The sequence below is a fragment of the Gossypium hirsutum genome, chromosome D12 (assembly GCF_007990345.1).
Source record: "Gossypium hirsutum isolate 1008001.06 chromosome D12, Gossypium_hirsutum_v2.1, whole genome shotgun sequence".
NCBI lineage: Eukaryota > Viridiplantae > Streptophyta > Magnoliopsida > Malvales > Malvaceae > Gossypium > Gossypium hirsutum.
The window spans coordinates 55,782,953-55,805,148 of NC_053448.1; the positions used below are offsets into that span (position 1 = coordinate 55,782,953).

The 22,196-nt window shown below is 33.7% G+C and overlaps 3 protein-coding genes across 8 annotated transcripts; 1 reads left to right on the plus strand and 2 right to left on the minus strand.

The window, feature by feature from the left end:
* The first annotated feature begins 3,282 nt into the window (after nucleotides 1-3,282).
* On the plus strand, nucleotides 3,283-6,171 carry LOC107946843 (pentatricopeptide repeat-containing protein At4g19440, chloroplastic-like). The gene has a single exon (NM_001327520.2). The coding sequence runs from the start codon at nucleotides 3,631-3,633 to the stop codon at nucleotides 6,169-6,171; it is 2,541 nt and encodes an 846-aa protein (NP_001314449.1). The 5' UTR covers nucleotides 3,283-3,630.
* Nucleotides 6,172-7,415: 1,244 nt separating this feature from the next.
* Nucleotides 7,416-8,952, minus strand: LOC107946844 (coniferyl alcohol acyltransferase). The gene has a single exon (XM_016881317.2). It carries the CDS (start codon nucleotides 8,950-8,952, stop codon nucleotides 7,567-7,569), a length of 1,386 nt encoding a protein of 461 aa, XP_016736806.2. The 3' UTR covers nucleotides 7,416-7,566.
* A 1,071-nt stretch (nucleotides 8,953-10,023) lies between these two features.
* LOC107946845 (carbon catabolite repressor protein 4 homolog 4) lies at nucleotides 10,024-17,756 on the minus strand. 6 transcript variants are annotated; one of them, XM_016881322.2, is made up of 12 exons: nucleotides 17,531-17,756; nucleotides 17,233-17,404; nucleotides 17,105-17,154; nucleotides 16,791-16,860; nucleotides 16,504-16,625; nucleotides 16,224-16,357; nucleotides 15,081-15,252; nucleotides 14,833-14,980; nucleotides 11,256-11,395; nucleotides 11,094-11,132; nucleotides 10,749-10,848; nucleotides 10,436-10,541 (listed from the first exon to the last, which is right to left on the minus strand). In XM_016881322.2, exons 1-11 carry the CDS (start codon nucleotides 17,617-17,619, stop codon nucleotides 10,791-10,793), a joined length of 1,194 nt encoding a protein of 397 aa, XP_016736811.1. In that variant the 5' UTR covers nucleotides 17,620-17,756; the 3' UTR covers nucleotides 10,436-10,541; nucleotides 10,749-10,790. The 6 variants fall into 6 exon arrangements, 5 of the variants coding, with proteins under 5 accessions (XP_016736808.1, XP_016736807.1, XP_016736811.1 ...); XR_001697013.2 differs by lacking the exons at nucleotides 10,436-10,541; nucleotides 10,749-10,848 and adding an exon at nucleotides 12,246-12,353 and having other exon boundaries at nucleotides 11,083-11,132; XM_016881319.2 differs by lacking the exons at nucleotides 10,749-10,848; nucleotides 11,094-11,132 and having other exon boundaries at nucleotides 10,024-10,541.
* Nucleotides 17,757-22,196: the final 4,440 nt, after the last annotated feature.

A 22,196-nucleotide genomic window follows, 5' to 3' on the forward strand; every position in this document is an offset into this window, starting at 1 on the left:
CATTAAAAAAGTACATATACAGACCAAACTAATACAAAAAGAGAGAAGTAACCAACATTTTTACCAGAAACCATAGACTTGGAAGACAAATAATTGGAGAGATTGTCTCATTATTGAATCTTCTTGATTGGGTTTCCTCTAAAATTTAGTCTTTAAAGAAATGGAAGAGAAAGTAAGTAGAGGTGGAGTTTGCTTCGGTTTTGCAAACTCAAAAACTTCTCCAATTTTTTCTTAATAAAACCCAAATCATCTACTTCAAAATTAAACTCTACCAAATGAGATTATTCAAGATATAGAACACAAAACCAGAAGAGAAAAATGAAGAAAAAATGAGAAAAAAAAAGAAGGGACTGGTTTTAGAATTCAGGTTTCACTTTCACCACTACTACAACTGCTGCTTGGGTTTTTTTTTTCAATTTTACTGATTAATAAGGTCTGGAAATGGAGGGAAATTAAAATGAAAAATGGAAATAAAAAATAAAGAAGAGAAAAATAATGGGGGATAAAGTAGAAAGTATTATTGAACGTAAACAAAAAAGAAACTATGTTGTTGGTTTCTCGGGGAAGCGAGAAGAATTGCGAGAAGAGGAGAAAGAAGAAGAAAGAGAAAACAAAGGCAGCAGGTAGAGCAGCGGCAATGGCAGTGGCAATGGCCGTCGCAAGGGTTAGCGGCTTAAAAGTACCATAGGTTTTGTTTGGCAATTTTTTACTTTTGATGGTTAGCCGAAAAAGAAGAGGAGAATAGGAAGACCCTTCTACTCCTCATATCCAATTCATGCCAACGTGGTAAGTTAATTGGCTAACTGGTCATGTCATTTATTCTGTTAGGTTTATAAGGGAAAATATTAGTGAGTGACTGGTTTCTCACTTTTTCATAATATTAATGAATGATTTGTTATTTTTATAAGTTGAGTGTTTATTTTGTTATTGGAATTAAAGTTGATTAATTATTGGTGTATTTTTCTCTTTTTTATAATTTTTTTACTCGATTTGCGTGATTGTGATAATTTGGTAAGAGTTTTTACCTTTGCTTCTTTTTTTCGATGATTGACGGTTTAATTCAAGCAAAGTTTACTCTTTCTACAGGAAATGAGTTTCAGGCCTTTTAGATATTGTCTCTATGGTTTTATTTTGTATTTTTGAATGGTTTGTCTTGTATTAATTATATTTGTGTACGAGCTAACAATCTCTTGGCTTAATGACAAGAGTATTATGTTGTAGATATAAGAATTTGAGTTTAATCCCATACGTATGGGACTTGATCCTTGGTTGCTCGTAATAGTGTAAAGATTAAATTTTGCTATTCGTCTCTATATTTTGTGAAAATTATGAATTTAGTTCTAATACTTTAACTTGATCAATTTTTGTACTTGTACCTTTCAATTTGATCAATTTCAATCCCTTTACTTTTTTAAATTTGAAAATTTAGTCATGACCCAAACAGTAACAGTTAAACTTATTGGTTAAATTCAATTACTAGTCCTATACTATGCATATAGTTGTAAATTTAATCAATATTCTACAATTGAATTATTTTAGGTCCCTATACTTTTTGAATTTTTAAATTTTAATATTGACGCATATGACAGTCATTAATCCATTAACTGGATTTTTAGTGTGTAGTATGTTGAAATAACAAGCTAACACGACATTAGGTATATGATAACATGTTGCTCAATCATATTTGATGGGGTCGAAATCACAAAAAATAATTCCTACAAAATAACTTTAAATAGTAGTAAAGAGTGGTAGTGGGGTCAAGTCCACAAGGATTGAATGTTATAATCAACTTCCATCTTTAACTTGTGACCGTAATTTTTGTCGTATCGAAAGTTGTTGCAAAAGTCGTGCCCACGACTCCAAACAGACTTGCTAAAAAATAAACAAATAAATCAGTGGAGTTTTGAAATGTTTAGAAACTAAATAATTGAAACAACATAAATAAATAATTAAATTAATTAAAAATTAAACTGGAAATTAAATTCAGATTTTGTAATCAAAGATAATAAGCCTTAGCCCTAGACTCGGTGGATTCTGGATTTCTGAATCGATTCTTGAAAATTAATTTTCTCCTTCAAACAATAAGCTGGTTACAGTAGTTAATAACGTCCTAACCACCAATTCTTCCTTTCATAGCTGATCCTGGTACGACCTGCAAATCAACCATTATCGATTATCTAAGCGAGATACATGTGTTCCTGATTCAAGATTCCGGCAACCTTGCGCTCTGAAGAACCTAACTCGAATCAACGGCCTCAACCGCTTGGGTCGTTTAAATCCAATCACTTCTTCCTTGATTTGTTCTCAGAGATCCAAATACAATACGACCAACTCATTTCTCTAACTGTTAGCAAACACAACTCCAACTCAACATGCACTTTGACTTGAAATCGAGTTTAACTTCAAGGGATGAGTTGTATATCCCGATAATTAGGAAAAAAAGTGAATACCGATTGGAAATATTTTTAACACGAATACATATCTCACGATTCCCTACCGAAAAAAGCACCGGCCTAAAGCTAAGAGGGAATTTAGTGAAGCATGAAATTATTCATGCTTTGTAGAATTGAAAAGTGATTTGATGATAGCGGTGAAGAATGAGAAAGAAAAATACTTAGAAAGCAATTAAACCAATTTGAAAAAAATAAAGAAATGGAAAGAGAATGCTCACGCCAATTTGAATGAAAAAGAATAATGGCTATTCAATTTCAAATTGAAATCAAATGTAAAATTAGGTGTGTCTTTCCTAAGAACATTAAGTTCCTATTTATATACATAGAATTTACTAATTTTAGCCTTAATTAATTTAACATAAAATTAAATAAAAATAAAATAACTTTTTTTTTGACTTTTACAAAGTCAAAAAATCTGACGAGTCATTGGCTTTTTTCACACTTTTGATTGGCCTCATTTCATTTATTGTGTTTTAATTTGGTCATTTTCTGCTTGTTTTTGTCTCTTAGTGTCTCAATTGCATCCCTGACAAGATTAAAACATAAAAACACTAATTTAACAGGGATCAATTCAGAAATAAGCCGAATTAAACACAAAATGTCGTGCAAATTAACATGTTATCAATATTGTAGAAATAACATAACTTAACTCATTGAATTGAATAGTTATCATTTGGTGATGATAGGAATTTTAAAATTAAAAAAGTACAAGGACTAAAAATGATCAAATTAAAGTATAGGAACTAAATTCATAACTTTTATAAAGTATAGGGACTATTTGTAAAATTAAACCTAGTTTAAAGAAAAGAAAAGAAAGAAAACTAGGTTAAGTCCAATCCAAAAGTAATGATAATGAGGAAGGTTTGAAGTGGGCTTGGTCCAGTTGGATTGAAAAGCCCGCATTTGTAATCTCCTCCTCTGATCTTCTGCCTAAATCTCTAAACCCTGATTTCATCATTGTTGTGTTGTACCCCATTCCATTTTCATTGTTTGTTTAGCTTCTTCTTTGTGTTTAGCTGCCTGCATTCTGCAAGCAACTGGGTGACCTTTTAGTTTTTGCAAGCCGAGTCAATGAATGGGTGCCCTAGTAGTGTTTATAGGTAATAATAATATGTTTGTTCGTCTAAAATTGGGATGAGCGTGGCTGCTTATTATCCTCTCAAACTCGAATGACTCTATGATACCATTTCTATATTCAGTTTCACCATTATCATTCGCCAATCTTTATCCCCAAACGTTGTTAGCAATGGATGTGAGGAGACTGGCGGCTGTCATTAAACCCATCTATATCTACACCCCAATCACACGCCCCTTGACCTGCGCGACTTCCTCGTCTCCTATTCCTTCTCCAGCTGCCCCACAAATCGATCCTCAACGGCAGCCTTCTTCTCCGCCTCCCGTGAACCAGAGTTTGCTCGATACTCTATCTTCTATTCTCTCTAAGCCTTCCCTTGATTCTTCCAAATCCAAACAGCTCCTTCCTCTTTTATCCCCTTCCGATTTTGATCGATTTTTCATCGCTCTTTCGCCTCGTGCCGATCCCAAAACCACTCTTAACTTTTTTCACCTTGCTTCCCGTTGTTTTAACTTCCGTTTTACGCTCCGATCCTACTATATTTTGATTCTTTTGCTTCTTCTTTCAAATAATTCTTCCGCTGCTAGGTTGCTTTTGATTCGTTTGATTGATGGGAAGCTGCCACTTTTCTCTCCTAACAATCCTCCTACCGTTAATCACATTCAGATTGCTATTGCATTGGCGGATTTGAATACCTCTTTTAAGGGGGTTGCGGGGGTTGATTTGTTGCTGCATCTCTATTGCACCCAGTTCAAGAATGTGGGTTTTACTTACGCTATTGATGTCTTTTTCACACTGGCCTACAAGGGTATATTTCCTTCTACCAAGACTTGCAATTTTTTCTTGAATTCTTTACTTAAGGCTAATGAAGTGCGAAAGACGTACCAAGTATTTGAAACTTTGTCTCGTTCTGTCTCCCTTGATGTCTACTTGTGTACTACAATGATTAATGGATTTTGCAAGGGTGGGAGAATTCAGGATGCCATGGCTTTGTTCTCTAGAATGGAAAACTTGGGTATCTCTCCAAATGTAGTTACTTATAATAATATTATCCACGGATTATGCAAGAGTGGCAGACTGGATGAGGCATTTCAGATTAAGCAAAACATGACAAAACAGGGTGTTGACCACAGCCTCATTACATATAGTGTTCTTATCAATGGTTTGATTAAATTGGATAAATTTGAGGAAGCCAATTCAGTTTTGAAGGAAATGTCTGATAAGGGCTTTGCCCCAAATGAGTTTGTATATAATACATTAATTGCTGGCTACTGCAAAATGGAAAATATTGATGAGGCACTTAGGATAAAGCATCAAATGTTATCCAATGGGATGAAGCCCAACTCTGTCACATTCAATTTGCTTATGCATGGATTTTGCAGGGTTGGCCAAATGGAGCATGCTGAGCATCTTTTAGGGGAAATGTTGTCTAGAGGGTTATTTATAAACATTGGCACATTTAGTTCTGTAATTCGATGGTTATGCTTGCAGTCTAGGTTTGATTCTGCTCTACATCTTACGAAAGAAATGTTGTTGAGAAATTTAAGGCCCAATGACGGGTTGATGACAATGTTGGTTGGCGGACTTTGCAAGGAACGAAAGCATTATGAAGCCGTTGAACTTTGGTATAAGCTATTCGAAAAAGGATTTCCTGCTAACATTATAACGTCCAATGCTTTAATTCATGGTTTATGTGAAGCAGGTAAGGTACAAGAGGTTATTAGGCTTCTAAAGGAGATGTTGCAGAGGGGTTTGATATTTGATAGGGTCTCATACAATACACTCATTTTGGGATGTTGCAAAGAGGGGAAAGTGGAAGAAGCTTTTAGATTAAAGGAAGAAATGTTTAAGCGTGGAATTCAGCCTGATATTTACACTTACAATTTGCTTATACTTGGCATTTCGAATATGGGGAAAATGGAAGATGCTGTCAAGGTTTGGGATGAAAGCAAAAGCCATGGTCTGATTTCCAATGTTTATACGTATGCCATCTTGATAGATGGATACTGTAATGTTGATCAAATTGAAGAGGGTCAAAACTTGTTGGATGAAGTGGTTACTACCAAACTGGAGCTCAACGCTGTTATTTACAACACTCTGATTAGAGCTTACTGTAAAAAAGGGAATATGAAGATGGCCTTTCAACTTTGTGATGACATGAAAAGCAAGGGCATCCTACCAACTATTGGCACATATTCTTCTCTAATACATGGAATGTGCAACATAGGTCTTCCTGACGATGCAAAGCGACTTCTTGTGGAAATGAGAGGTCTGGGCTTGTTGCCAAATGTTGTCTGTTATGCAGCACTAATTGGAGGTTATTCTAAGTTAGGCCAGATGGATACAGTTGCGAGTCTTATACAAGAAATGTCTTCGTATGATATACAACCAAATAAAGTTACCTATACCATTATGATCAATGGATACTGCAAATTGGCTAAAATGAATGAGGCAGCAAAACTTCTCACAGAGATGATTAAACGTGGAATTGCCCCTGATGCCGTTACTTATAATGCCTTCATGAACGGGATATGTAAAGAAGGGAGGGTGGATGATGCTTTTAGAGTATGTGATAATATGAATAGTGAAGGACTGGCATTAGATGATATTACCTATACGACTTTGATCCATGAGTGTCCCTGAGGGCTGGTTGCAAATTTTGGCATGGTATAATATCTCACTGGATCTATGCAATTATATTATATATATGTTGTACTTTGTAAGATTGATGTTTTACTTTGTTTGATTATTTATTTTGCATTATTCTTTCGCAGGAAAGTTTATTGTTGACCATGGGACAACAATGATACTTCTCTTTCTCAAATACTGTACTGGTTGCTAAACATCAGAGGTTCGTTGCTTCATCTTGTTACTTGTAATTCTAGTGTTTACCCTAGCACTGAAGCTTTTTTTTTTTTTTTCCAAATGGCTTTGCTTGATGTATGTGCTTTTATTTGGAGTTTATGGTGAATCGTATTGGAAAATTATTTGAGTGACTAGGGCTTATGGTTCTGAACTTTTGATGTTAAGAAAGGAACTGATTTCTCCTAAATGTTCTCACAGTTGCATGCTTGCTTCTCCCGCCTAGAATGTCAGGTGCATTTGAGCTTGAGATTACTGACTGAGCTGTTAGCCGCAACAGGCTGATGCTGCAGGATGCACATGTGTGGGGGTTGTGATGACTTTCTTGCATCATGAAGATGAATTGGGAGAGTAAGGATCTATTTGGAGTTTTAAACTATGTAGATCTGTTTTTTGTTTTACTAGTTAGTTTCCTTCACATATATTCTGAAATGTTGGCCTAAATACATTTAAAACTTTTCAGGAACTTCTCCTGGATGAATAGAAGTGCCATGTATCACAATCAAGTTCCTCACTTTTCTCTGCTAAAAACTGAGTATGTTGATGGACAAATCTTGCACCATTCATCTGTTAATTGGTAGTTAGAGAAGATTTATCAGATAGATTGCTGTTTTCATTATCTGGCCAACGAGGTGGTAGAACAACCCCCCTCGCCCTTTTTCTTGGTTGAGGGAATTGGGATTTTGAGGTAGGAATAAATAAGAAACTTCAAAGCAGGCAGTCGTTAGTTCTTCCAGAAATACTAAATTAGGTGTTTGTAAGATGATTCATTCATCATGTCATGTAATGTCAAAGAAGGAAATTAGATAGAAATAAATTAATAAAAAGTCAAGAATGAGACTGTCAGATTGCTGAGATTTTTGAGCTTCAACTTGGTTTTGAAACATAAATAAATTTGGTACTGTTTTGTTATCTCATTTGTTATTTAATGTATCTAATTTTATGGATATATATTTGCTTGTGGCTTTCTCTATATTTCTTTCTCTTAGTATTTAGGGAGAAACTTTATTTTGCATCACTTCACATAAACTATGAGCATTCAAATTTGTCATTGCTTTGCAAATAACTAGACAGGTTCTTATGACTTTTATAACAATCTGGCTTTGACTTGCATATATGCTATTCATTTGCTAATGCCCCTCTTTAATTTGTTTGGAGATGAAATCATTGTTATTATTATGATTTTTGAAGATGTGAGGCACACAGTGGTTGTAAAACTGAATCAGACTCCAATGCTGCAGCAAGTTGTGGCCATAAGATAGCGGAAATGACCCATGAGCCATCACCCCTAGCACTTGGCCTCTGGTTCATGTAACCAACTCCACTGTTTTCAATTGTGGAGGAGACTGTTCCGAGCACGGGACTACCAAACCCGAAGTCCAATTCAGCAACCGGAAATCTTCGTCCGGATGAAATAACAAGGGCAGGCCCTTCCCGACCTAGGACAAATCTTGGGAGCATCAATCCAGGTTTGTGGCACTCAATCCAATCAATCAAATCCTGGAAATGAGCTTCATTAGTTACCTTGGATATAGCCCTATGAACATTGTTGGCAATTGCCGATATGGAGCCCTGCTTTATTTCTACAATGCTTGCCTCTTCAATAGCCACAGATAATACGTTACCAATGTAATTTGACATGGAGCTATGACTTAGTCTACCACGTCCATCAACTAACCAACCCATCTTGCAGTTAGCGTGGCTTTCATCAATGCTTGTTGCCATAATCTTCCAAACATAGGCAGAGAAAGCCTCGATTTTCGTTCTCTTGTTACTGTCGGCAGATGCAAGAGTTTGCAGGTGATTGATGCTCAAGGCGTCAACAAAGTAAAGGCGCTTGAGCAAGATGCCGGTTTTAGGTATGTTTCTAATATCTTCAAGCGTGCACTTGACAAAAACATGATTGAAATAAGGGTGATACGTAGGAGGGAGGCGCGGTGGAAGGCTTCTCCCGAGATCAAGATCCGGTATGCAAGAGAGAGGCATGTCACGAGCTAGTTGGGACCACGAGGAGAGAAAGTTGCCAAAAGCAGTGGCATCACCTAGAGCATGGTCGAAGGTAAAAGTAATGGACACCCCGCCACAAGTGTAACATGTTACTTGAACCTGCACAGGAAAAGGAAACTCGTCGGGGTTCAGGCACGAGACCAGTATCCCTTCAAGGGTCTGGTTTAAATTGTAGAAATCCAGGTGGATCAAAGGGATATTGGCCACTGCCTCCACTAGCAGGGCACCGTTGTTGTCACATATGATTAGAGTCTGGCTTGTTTGCGGGTCTTCTACTATTCGACCAGCAAAAGGATAGTAGTAACTCAGAGTTTTGGCGAGTGAAGTCTTGAGTGACTCAAACACATTATTACTAATATTGATCGAACCTCTGTCTGATCTGCTGTGATAATATAAGTACAAGTATGTCACCGGGAAGCGGCCGGAAAGAAGATCAAGGTTTGAAAGTGTAAGCTTATGGTGACGCTCTGGTGAGAGATGTTCATTCATAGCTTTAACAATGCACTTTTTCCTCAGTATTACTGACATTTTTCTTTCTTTTGGATTCTCCTCCATCTCTCAGTAATCAACATCTAATATATATATTCACACTACTTATACTAGAAAACTTCAAGTACATATATATGCACATGGAATATGGAATGCAAATGATGGTGATGATGATGATGATATAATAAAACATATATCATTTGTCATTGCTGACAAGAAAATTGAAAGAGTCAATTTGGAGTCACTGTTATATTTGTGGGGTGATGAAATCATACAAATATATGTAGTAGTCTCTTCTTTAGACGACAAAAAGTGTCTTTTCCATGATTTTTGGATGTCAAAGGAGCCTATATGCGTGTGTGACGTTTAAAGTGGCGCTTATGGGCATCCATTAGTTACATCAGAGTCAGAGTCCATTATATTTAGTCTACTTTCACCTCGCTTTTGAATGGTCAAGTATGGCATTGGCAGACAGCATCATATCGTACCAACCGAAATCAAGTTTCTGAGTTTCAATGTAATGCTCTAATTATTGCATCATAGGGCAAAAGAAAAATCTATGAGCCGTTGGTAAATGGGTGGTGGTACTGGTTTTGGTGCTTGTCTATCAATCCCATTCTCATTTGCTGCACAAACTTCTGCAATTTGCAAATGGAGGCAAGGCAAGTGCTACTAATTCTTTACCATATTAGTCTCTTTCTTTTGATCCGATCCTCTCCTATCTGTACAAAGTTGGTATGGTAGTGTAACGTGTTCCCTCCTATTTTTAAGCATTGATCGCTCAAATTGATTAAACCACAGATGAAACAATAAAGAATTCAATATCAAATTTTCAATTTAGACCCTAGACAACTTTACCCCCAACAAATAAAAAAAAAAAGCTCAATGCTTACCAAACTTGTTCCATTTCATATGATGGTTGTTCATCTTATCCTTTAACCATATAATTGAGAATTTAATTCCGCTCATGAAAATGAAACACATTTCATGGTCAGTTAAGAAAAACTTCATTCCTCCCTAAAAAATTAAAACAGGCTTTCAACCCCAATTTCCTTACCAAAGTATCATATGTTAATACCAACTTAGTACGCATTACCAATTCCATCTCTCCTTTAACGACCTTCCAAAACCAAAACCAAAACCAAAAAATGTCTGCTTTATTATTTGTATATTATTTTACAGGCTTTAAAAATACATACACAAATCACAAAACCAGTCCCATTTATCCAAAATAGTACAGGATATCCTAAATTCCAAAGAAATAAATATGGAAAATAAGGAAAAGTGAAGTAAAGAATACAACAAACAAAGCAAATTCAGTTTTTCTGGTAAACAGATTTTCGTTCATTTCTCAGTATGAACATTTGGTCTTTGGTAATTTCAAATTTAGCACCTATTGGCAGATGATCACTTGGGTGGCTATAGTTTGACAATGCACCAGAATCCAACTCTGGAAGTTGGAGAATGCTGACAGGCATTAGGCTGTCAGATGGGGAAAAGAAAATATAGTCAAGTGTATTAGTAAAGGTGGGGGTGTAGGTCGTAAATAGTGGTTCTCCTCTTGTCGAAGCATAAACACTGCACAAGGGAAGGGGAAGTTCTTCCAAACATCTATCCGATGATGTAGAGTTACCAGAAATAAGATACTGAAAAACCTGAAAACATAACTAACAACATTCAGAATGTTGCAAACTGTTGAGGCTACAGAAATAACAAAAAGAAAAAGAAAAAGCTACTGGCAACTACTTAAGGCGTCCACAAAACTCAACGAGATAAATATATAGATATACAGTATGTCATCCATAATAATAATAATAATAATAATAATAATAATAATAATAATAATAATAATAATAAAACACCTCAGCTTTTGTTCACAATCAAGCAATAAGGAACATGCTTGATTATGCTCTGAAACAGGCGATCATGCCACGGAGGGAGCAAGGTTTTGGAAAGAGGATGCTTAGGGCGAGTTAAGAAAGCAAAATGAAAGCCAAATTAGAGTATGGAATAATTCCCCATGGATCTCAAGCTCATCAAACATCACAATCAAGCTTTTCCATTGGGGACAAAACTACCATTTTCACGCGCTAGTATACAGAACAAACAAAGCTACGTAAGACAAGCTGCTACTGAGCACAAACTTAGTTCATTCAAATCTGTCTGTTACAATTGTCTTAAACTGAGCTAAGCGTGCTAAAAGATACTCGGCTTGGGCAAGCTTAACATCAGCCAATCTTGGATCCCTGATATTATATATAAACAAATATACATATGCTTCAGCACAGCCAACTCATAAGACCTAAGATGTATAAACACATGACATAATAGCTATAAAAAATGGATCAACGAAAATTTGGGTAGTTTACCAATAAAGATGGGCAACGGCGTGATGAAAAGGTTGCTTGAGTTTAAAGGCAGCCATAATTCCTACACAATCTCTTTTCAATCTTCCACATGGATCATTGGGGTCCCCACGATGCTCTGGACTACATTTTTCCCGGCAAATCTGAATACAGATCATCCGAACAGTGAACAACCAGCATACCATGTCATTACTAGTTTGTAGCAGGTAACAGTATGAGATTCCAAATTCCATCACAAAAGTGAATTTTAGCAAAAGACAGAAGAAAAGGAAAGGGCAGGTATCCATATCATTAAGATTTGCAAAATGATAAACGATTTAACTATATCAATTTTTTTCCTTCATCAAAATCTACTTGTGCTGTAATATAAGCTAATAAAACTTCAGCAGTAGACATCTAGTCCAAATAATATCTCTACTACATGTAATACGAAGACCATTAATGGTTAAAATGCCACCAGCAGCTCAGTGGAGGACGAAACGCTCTATACTTCTTTCTTGATCCTTTCCAGCAGGAGGAAAACCCATCTTAAGAAATTAAATTTCTATTCTTATCAACCTATGCTGCAAGCAATAATATCAACCAACAATAATATGATATATGAACCGATCACAGTTTAGCAACCTAAAATCCAATATGCTTTTACACCATTGCTTTTCCGCAAACAGATATTTCCGTTAACTAAGGAAACAAACTTTAAGAACTACTGAAACCCCAGAAAACAGGGTCTCTTAAACTTACCTATATGTTTGACGATTTACTACAGAACTTTTCGCTCAATAATAATGCCAAATAAGTCTTATTCCTAATCCATCTCAGACATAGAAACCTACCAAAGGCAATACTAAAAAAATGCATGTAATCGAGGAAAATAAAGGCAAGAAGCAGAGCATTCTTTAAAATCAGGGGCAGAAAGGCTAATAAAATTATATAACTTGGCCAATGCAGGTGTGACTGGATGCGAAAAGGATATATAACAATAGAAAAGGTTACCTTTCTAATTCTTTGGACCATCCCCATCTGTCGGTCAGTGGTGCATTCTGCTTGTCTAAGGGTACAAGATCATTGTATTCTATTGTTTCCTCTAAGAGCAATTCTGCACTGAAACAATTGTGCAATGGTAGCTTGGAAAATAAGATAGTATGCCAGCTTTACCTAAAAATGAGACAAAATTCTAGTATATATTCTAGAATAATTCTAGTATTATATGTTGAAGGAAATTGTTTCGAGAGAAAAATAGGTAGTTTAAGCATACCAGTTTTTCTTATAAAATATTCCACATCCATCAGGCTTCTGTCCACTTCTCTAAACATATTTACTAGAATACCCAAGGTCCTCCATACTTGTTTTGTAAAAGGCAAATCAGAATAATACGCACAAATGCACTCAAATTACATGAGTGCATGCAGAGAGATTGAGTCAATGCATGGAAGAGCCCAAGCAGGAGAGTAGGAAAAAGAAGAAGGAGAATTTATGAATTTCATTGGGTGGAAGGGAATAGTAGTCTGCTCCAAGGATTTTAAGTAGGAGAATTTATGAATTTCCTGTGAACGAGACTCCCATATGAAACAAGGAGATCAATTTTTTTTTTTTTCAGTCTTTCAAATTTCTATCATTCCAAAATTTTCCAATCTACCAAACAATCACTTGTAGAGGCGAATTTGCTATTTAAACCCTTTAAAAATTTTTAAAATTTTAAATTAATAAAGTTAAAATTGCACTTTGGTACTGTTTTATTGTCTCAATTGTTAGTTAATGTATCTAATTTTATGGATATATATTTGTTTGTTTATAACATTTTCTATATTTCTTTCTCTTAGTATTTAGGGAGAAACTTGACTTTGCATCACTTCACATAATCTATGAGCATTCAAGTTTATCATTGCTTTGGGAATATAACTAAAAGGGTTCTAGTGATCTTTATAACTGGCATTGACTTGCAATCTTACATATATGCTATTCCTTTGCTAATGCCCCCTCCTTTAATTTGTTTGGAGATGTAAATTATTGTTGCTATTATAATTTTTGAATGGGTGATGGTGTTGGTTTTGGTGCTTGTCTATCAAATCCCCTTCTCATTTGCTGCACAAACTTTTGAAATTTGAAAATAGAGAGGTAAGGCAAGTGCTACTATTCTTTACCTTATTTGTCTCTTGCTTTTGATCCTCTACTACTACTACCATTTTCCCTTATCCCCACAAAGAACAAAAAGAGATGCTCAGTGCTTACCCCACTCGCACCATTTCTCCCTTGTATAAAAATTAAAACAGGCTTTCAACACCAATTTCCATGCCAAAGTATCATACATTAAAGCCCAACTTATTACGCAATTCCATTTCCATTTCTCTCCATTAACGACCATCCAAATCCAAAACCACAAGAATTCAGCTTTATTCTGTCAATTCTTTTACAGGCTTTAAGTGCCTTATCTCCAGAATAGTATAGGATGTCCTAAATTCCAAAAAATAAAGAAAAGAATACGACGAACGAAGCAAATTCAACTTATCTGGTAAACCAATTTTCGCTCATTTCTCAGCTTGAACATTTTAGTCTTTGGCAATTTCAAATTCAGCACCTATTGGCAGATGATCACTTGGGTGGCTATAGTTTGGCAAGGCACCAGCAACATCAGGTGAATCCAACTCTGGAAGTTGGAGAATGCTGACAGGCTTTAGGCAGTCAGATGGGGAAAAGAAAATATAGTCAAGTGTATCAGTAAAATCAGGGGTGCAATTCGTAAATGGTGGTTCTCCTCTTGTCGAAGCATAAACACTGCACAAGGGAAGAGGAAGTTCTTCCAAACATCTATCAGATGATGTAGAGTTACCAGAAATAAGATACTGATAAACCTGAAAACATAACTAACATTCAGAATGTTGCAAAATGTTGAGGCTGCAGAAATAACAAAAAAAAAAAAAAAGAAGCTGTTGGCAACTACTTAAGGCATCCACAAAACTCGGCAAGATTAATAGATATATAGATATACAGTATGTCATCCATTAAAAAAACCACCATAACTTTTGTTTCAATCTTTATCACTAAAAAGCCACAATCAAGCAAAAGAACATGCTTGATTATGCTCTGAAACAGGCGACCATGCCCCCAGAGGGAGAGCAAGGATTTTGAAAGAGGAAGCTTAGGGTGAGTTAAGAAAGCACAATGAAAGTCAAATTAAAGTATAGAACAAGTCCCCGTGGATCTCAAGCTCATCAAACATTCCAATCAAGCTGTTTCACTGGGGGGCAAGACTACAATTTTCACGTGCAAGTATACAGAACAAACAAAAACTATGCAAGACAAGCTGCTACTGAGCACAAACTTAGTTCACTAGCACCAACAGTATTTTCCCTCCACGTGTTTATTATTTTAGAGTTCCATGAAAATGTTAAATGGATAAAGGAGCAAAATAAACTTAGAATACAAACAGAGCCATCAAGAAACTCATGGAATTAGGATAATTTTCCAATATAAAATTGCAAGAAAGGATAGACAAGAAGCTACAGATAAAGAATTTGGGTTATCCCGTGGAAACTAGAAACATGTGAAAAACTAATAAATAAGTTAAATTTTATGGACAAACCTTGTCTCCAGGGGTTGAATTGAAGTCACCAGTCAAAATTAACGAAGGAGTACATTCAAATCTGTCTGTTACAAGTGTTTTAAACTGAGCTAAGCGCGCTAAAAGATACTTGGCTTGGACAAGCTTAACATCAGCCCATTCTGGATCCCTGATATTATATATATAACCAAACATAACTCATAAGATCTAAGATGTATAAACACATAATAGCTATATAAATTGAATCAACGAAAACTTGGATAGCTTACCAATAAAGATGAGTGTTTGCCAAAATAACAACATGATGAAAAGGATGCTTGAGTTTAAAGGCAGCCATAATTCCTACACAATCTCTCTTTAATCTTACACGTGGATCATTGGGATCTCCACGATTCTCTGGACTACTTTTTACTGACAAAATTGAGAACTTTTCTGACAAATCTGAAAACAGATCATCCAAACAGTGAACAACCAGCATACCATGTCATCACTAGTTTGTAGCAGGTAATGATATGAGATTCCAAATTCCATCACAAAAAAGAACTTTAGCAAAAGACAGAGAAGAAAAGGAAAGGGCAGGTATACATATCATTAAGATTTGCAAAATGATAAACGATTAACTATATCAATTTTTTTCCTTCATGAAAATGTACTTGTGCTGTAATATAAGCTAATAAAACTTCAGCAGTAGACACTTAGTCCAAATAATATCTCTACTATATGTAATAAGAAGACCTTAGTGGTTAAAATGCCACCAGCAGCTCAGTGGAGGACAAAGTGCTCCGTGCTCTATACTTCTTTCTTGATCACTTTCTAGCAGAAGGAAAACTCATATTAAGAAATTAAATTTTAGCTTTCTGGATAATAATATTTTATTCTTATCAACCTATGCTTCAAGCAATAACATCACCCAACAATAATATGATTTATTAACTAGTCACAGTTTAGCAACCTAAAATGCAATATGCTTTTACGCCATTGCTTGCTTTTCTGCAGACATATATTTAACCGAGAAACACACTTTAAGAATTTCTGGAAAGCCCAGAAAACAGGATCTCTAAAGCTTACCTATATGTTTGAAGATTTACTACAGAACTTTTCGCCATAATAATGCCAAATAAAGTTTATCCCTAATCCATCTCAACTTGTAAAAGACACACAAAACTACCAAAGGCAATACTAATGGAGAAAAGGGGAAAATAAAATGTTAAAACAAATTTGTATACACTAAAACCAATTGCACATGGTAATAGAGGAAAACAAAGGCAAGAAGCAGAGAAGTCTTTAAAATCAGAGGAAGAAAGGCTAACAAAATTATATAACTTGGTTTTGAGATGCCAAAGTATCAAGCAACAAGTATAATGCAGGTGTGACAGGATGCAAAAAGGATATATAACATTAGAAAATGTTACCTTGCTTTGAACTATCCCCATTATTTCTGTTGGTCAGTGGTGCATTCTGCTTGTCTGAAGATAAGTAGGCTTCATCATGTAACGAGGGTACAAGATCATTGTATTCTACTGTTTCCTCTAAAAGCAATTCTGCACTGAAACAATTGTGCAATGGTAGCTTGGAACATAAGATAGAACGCCAGCATTATGTAAAAAATGAGACAAAATTCTAGTATATATTCTACTAATATATGTGGAAGGGAATTGTTTGAGGGAGAAATAGGGAGTACTTTAAGCATACCAGTTTTTCTTATAAAATATTCCACATCCATCACGCTTCTGTCCACTTCTCTGAACATATATACTGGAATACCCAAGGTCCTCCATACTTGTTTTGTAAAAGGAATCAAACTCATCTACTTCCTGGTATAAGTTTTGACCATATATAAGGAAAATCAGAATAATATACACTCAAAGTACATGAGTGCATGCAGAGAGATACAGTCAATGCAGGGAAGATTACAAGCAGGAGAGGAGTAGGAAAAAAATGAAATTTTATGAATTTCATTGGGAGGAAAGAAAACAAACCTGAAGGGAATAAAAGTCTGCTCCAAGGTCTTTAAGAAGAGTTAAAATTACCTGTGAGCGAGCCTTCCATCTGAAACAAGGGGGTTCGATTTTAGAGTACGAAACAATCACTTGGATATAATTAGCAGAAATAAAAACAGAGGGACATTCATTTTTAGTTACTAGTTATGTATTAAACAATAATGACCTAAGAAGTATCGTCCATGAGTTTATGTACATCAAAGTTGAAATGATAAACATGTGAAAGATAAATAGAAATTGAAATTCCAATGACATAAAAAAAGAAAAGAAGTAATTGTTTGATTTGAGCTGACCGAAGACAGGGAGACGGAGAATGTGGAAACAGAGAGCTCTTGACGTATACCTACGGATACGAATACAAAGTATTACATAATGATTCTTAATAAAGGGCGTAGATCCCCAAACCCAAAGAAAAACCTACCTGAGCTAAAATGTTGTATGATACAAGACGGAATCTGATAGCATCAGCTTCGTCTCTGGCATTGCCACCGCCGCCTTCTACACTAACAAATTCCCGAATTACAAGTGCTGACTTGCCGCTTCCTCCCGTGTTAGTGCTTGCGCTCGTACTCATTCTCAACTTGCTACTAACACTTTATTTAAATTGATAACATCAATATATATATATAAGTGAGAGAATATGAAATGAAATTCGAACAAGCGGTTAATGTTTCCTAAAAGGAAATAGTATATGTAATCATTAAAAGTGGATGTGGCACCTGAGACGAGGACTGCAGGATATGGTACAAAGAAGGGGTAAGCGAGGGATGATTAAAGCTAGAGTTGTGGTCCTCCCGATGATCACCATCTAACTTGTATTATCTTCTTCTTCGCTCACTCACCGCCGCTCTCTTCTGACTTTGTGTTTCGTTCATCTCTTACCTCACCAGGTGGGCTGGCCTTGCCACTAAAATTTACTATAGTTAACCCAATGCCTAATTTTGAAGCCCATCTCCAACAGCTTTGATTTGAATTTTGAAGCCTGCTGCTGTAAATGGATATGCCTTTACATTTGTAACGTAGAGTATTTTTTTTTTTGTACGAGGTAGAGGATTGGTTCTCACCATTTGAATATGTATCAAATAATAGTTTAACAAGAGATTTAATCACCCCTTTATATAAGTGATGAAATTTTATCATGAATTTTATCATAGTATTTTATTAGAAATTGACAATTTTTTTACTACTTTTGAAAAGTTTTTTTGAAAAATATTATGAAAAAAGTACTTTTAAAATTTTTTATTTAAAAATCAAGTATTTAATATTATTGTTAAAAAATAATTTGAGAAATAAAATGTGTACTTTAAACATGATGTTGTGAAATAAAAACATACATTTAAATAATATTCAAATTTGTTAATATTATGATCTTTTAATTGTGATGTGTGGATTTTTAATTTCAACATTTGTATTATCGGTTGAGGTGGACACCTTTGGTCTTTGAACATTCATATTCGAGTTTCGTCATGCAATGTAACGTGTTAATGTTAATTTTGACATTTGTATATGCTATGTAAGGTTTTAATTCAATTTTTTGTCCATTGTATTTTATATTGATTTAATTTTATATTTTAATTTATCAATACTATTTTATTTATAACAATTGCGAAGTTAATTGAATTGTTTAAAAAATTAATAACATCTTAGAGTTTTAACATTTTGTAACACTCTTTACTCAATCAGATCGTCGGACTCGAGCTACAGGATGCTACTACAGTTACCAGAGCAATCATATACAGATCATATCAATTAATTCAATTTAAACACTAATTCATTTCATAATTCTGAGCATAATACAATATATAATTAAAACTGAGTCTTAACCGAGCTTACGAAAGCTCTTAAGTTGACCCGAGCATAAAAAATGACTAAATTGCAAAGATTTCAAAAGTCCGGAATGACGTCATGATGTGAGGGAGTTCCTTGTCGTGACGTCGCCAAAATAGTTTGTCACATCACAACGTCGCAACGTCACTCACTATTTTGGCCTTGTTGAAACGACGGAGTTTCTCAACGTGATATTACTTGCCTTTTCTCATTAGGATGACCACCACATGACGTCGTGACATGAATCCTATTTTTTGGTATTTTAATGTCATTTGATACTTGTTTCAAACCAATCATCCAAATATATCAAAAAAGTTCTTAGAGCAGCATCCAAACCTATTTAAAACATTCTCAAAACCATGCCAAAACATATCATTCATTATTTTTCCTAACGTTTAACAATATGCCACATTTGGCACCAAAACACAGCAAGATTTCATAAATCATTCCAAACGATTCCATCTACTTAAACTATTTCAAAACAATAAATTGATTCAAGAATACCAAACTCATTATACCTCCCTTAGATACCTAAACATGACATTAAAACTTGTACATTCATCAACCATTCAACTTATGATACTAATCAATTGCATCATTCAAATTAACCTTTCATTATCAATATGATCATCTATATGCTTCTATTATAGTTAAACATTTGCCAAGGTACACACATTCATCCATATCATATAACCATTCTTGTCATTTACCATTTTAGGTCTCAAAATCAACATCATTCAAAGTAAGTACACATGAACATCACATTGCCTATTTACATGCCACATAACCAAGTGCAGTACGATAACAAGACTACCAAATCGAAGGCTTGATAGTGTGAGCTCTAAATTGATCTGATCACCTCGTTTTGCAAAAGACAACTACAAATAGAGAAAACACAACAGAGTAAACATTACAAATGCTTAGTAAGTTCATACTCACCTCAAATTATACTAACATAACGAATTAGCTAACCACATGACATTTCTCGTCAGTGAGGTGAGTTTGTTACTTATAAACTTATAACATTTCAATTTATACAAAACATTTTCATTTAGTGTCATTCTATCAGAATCATCGAACATATTTACGACATTTCATCATTCCAGTCACATATATATACATTTCATATACAATACATATTATCAATCAGATATTTTCCTTTTACACTAACCGTTTAACCCAATGAAATATACTAAATAGATACGGATACGCAAGTAGCCATCAAAAACACACCAGATTGCTCGTTTGAGTGATAACTCCCAAACACACTTGTGCATCGAGGTGCTAAGCCCGTAGGCATCGTATGTCATAAAACAATACATCCCTCTAGAACACACCAGGGTCTCTATAGATACGATCAGTAACAGTGGTCTCTGTAGAGACAAGACTCGGTAATCCACAACAAATGTTGGATTCCGGGTTAAATAGTGAATTCTTTTTACATCAGTATCATCTCATATAATATCCCGTACAACGCATAGATAACCTTATTGGTATGCTAATTGTATCCTATCTTAAGTTCATAGGGCACATTTCACACACTAGATCATTTATTTACAATTCAGTCCACTCCTTACCTTTTGTACCATTTTATAATTAATTCAAAATACAATCACAATATACAATTTCATAATTTAAACACATCCAATATATTTACAAACATAATTACACCATATGAACTTACCTACAAAAATTGTTAACGAGTTGAAGTGTAGAGACTAATCAGCAATATTCCCTTTTTCTCGATTATCTACTTATTGATTCAGATTTTGATCATGCAAGGGAGAAAGCTTGGCCGAAACTTCCTTGGTTCAAGGTGGATTTGGTGGAGAAAAGGGAAGAAAGATGAAGATGGCCACTTTTTCTTTTGTTTTAATATTTTAAGATAATTAAAACAAATTTTAACATTAAAAAGATTGACAAATATTCACTAAACAATATACATTAACCGTCCACCATAATTTAAAATAGTTTAATTTTCATTTAAACCCCTAAATAATTATTGTTTAAACTTTTTTAACTAATAAAAATCAATAGCGATTAAATTTTATGATTTAGTCTTTATGTATTAATTACTAACCATTCAACAAAATTACTGGACCGAAAGTTAATATAATACTATATTATACCCGTAAATATTAATTAATAATATTTTCAGATTCGATCATCGAAAAATAGGGTTCTGAACCCACCTTTTCCGGCACCACTAAAAACAGGCTATTATACATTGCTTTTGAAAAGTGTTATAAAAGTGTGCATTTAAAAAGTTTTGTTTAAGATTTAGGTGTTTAGTATTAGGAGTGAGCATTCGATTGAATCGAATAAAAACAATTTTGAGTTAAAGTTGAGGAGTCCAATTTTATCATTCTAATTTGATCTAAAAAAATCGAATCAAGTTGAATAAATTTGATTGAGTTAAATTTTTAAAAAATAAACTAGCTATATTTAAATATTATTGACAATATGACTAAATTTCAAGTTAAAACACATAAATTTAATACCATATTTATTTGAAAACTCCTTTAGAGTAAAGAAAGAGAGAGAGAAAATTTAATATAATGATATTGATTTGTTAATTTATATGGTTAAAGTCTTAAATTTATTATTTTAAAATATTAAAAAAATTATAATTTAACATCTTATTTAATTTAAGTATATATATTTCTTATAAAATTTTGGGAAAATTATAAATAATTCATTTGAATTTTTTGAAATGGACCAATTTAATATTTTTTTTGAAACTATTAGAGATTTAAATGGTATTTACACTAAATGGACTAATTTATTATTCGAATCGTAAAATTCAACTTGAACTAAAAAAACCAAATAATTCATTCAAGAAAATCAAATATCTCGATTTGATTAACTCAAAATTTTAAAAACATTTTATTTTCTCGAATCAAATTAAATTTTGTTCACTTTTATTTTTTTCCTTTTAAGAAAAGCTCACCCTTTTTTTTTCTAAAATAAAAAAATATGCATTTGAATGATATTAAATTTCATTAATATTACAATTTTTTTATAAAATATAAAAAATAATTTATTATAATTCATTATTAATATTTTGATATGTAAAATATATATTTTAAATACTTTTAAATAATTAATATAAATTATTTATTTATAAAATTTAGATTAAGTATATAAACATTACAAATTCAAAATCATACATTTATTCATTTGAAATAAATTTTAATAAAAAAATGAAATATATAAATACATAAAATATGCATGATAAATGATCTCCAAAATTGTCATTTTATTTTATTTTATTTCGAAACTAATGGGTTTAGCATTGTCTATGATAAAAGTAGTATCTGATTTTTAAAAGTCAGATTAAATTACTTTATATTTTTTATTAAAAAATTAGTTAAATTAGTCCATATAAATTACATTAAAAAATAGATTAATACAAATAAATAAATTTTTTAATAAAAATATAAATTTCCTCATTAATTTAACCTACAAAAATTAACTTTCTTTTTTTTTCTAATATTTCTTTTTCTTTATACTTCTACCATCATTTATGGTTTTAGTTAATAATTAAAAAAACGAGAA

Coding starts and splice junctions, on each gene's coding strand:
- LOC107946843 (NM_001327520.2), top strand. CDS start 3,631: ATGATACCATTTCTATATTCAGTTTCACCATTATCATTCGCCAATCTT.
- LOC107946844 (XM_016881317.2), bottom strand. CDS start 8,952: ATGGAGGAGAATCCAAAAGAAAGAAAAATGTCAGTAATACTGAGGAAA.
- LOC107946845 (XM_016881318.2), bottom strand. CDS start 17,619: ATGGTGATCATCGGGAGGACCACAACTCTAGCTTTAATCATCCCTCGC. Junction 17,405..17,530: donor TCCTGCAGTCCTCGTCTCAG/GTGCCACATCCA, acceptor ATTTAAATAAAG/TGTTAGTAGCAAGTTGAGAA. Junction 14,981..15,080: donor GCAAACACTCATCTTTATTG/GTAAGCTATCCA, acceptor ATATAATATCAG/GGATCCAGAATGGGCTGATG.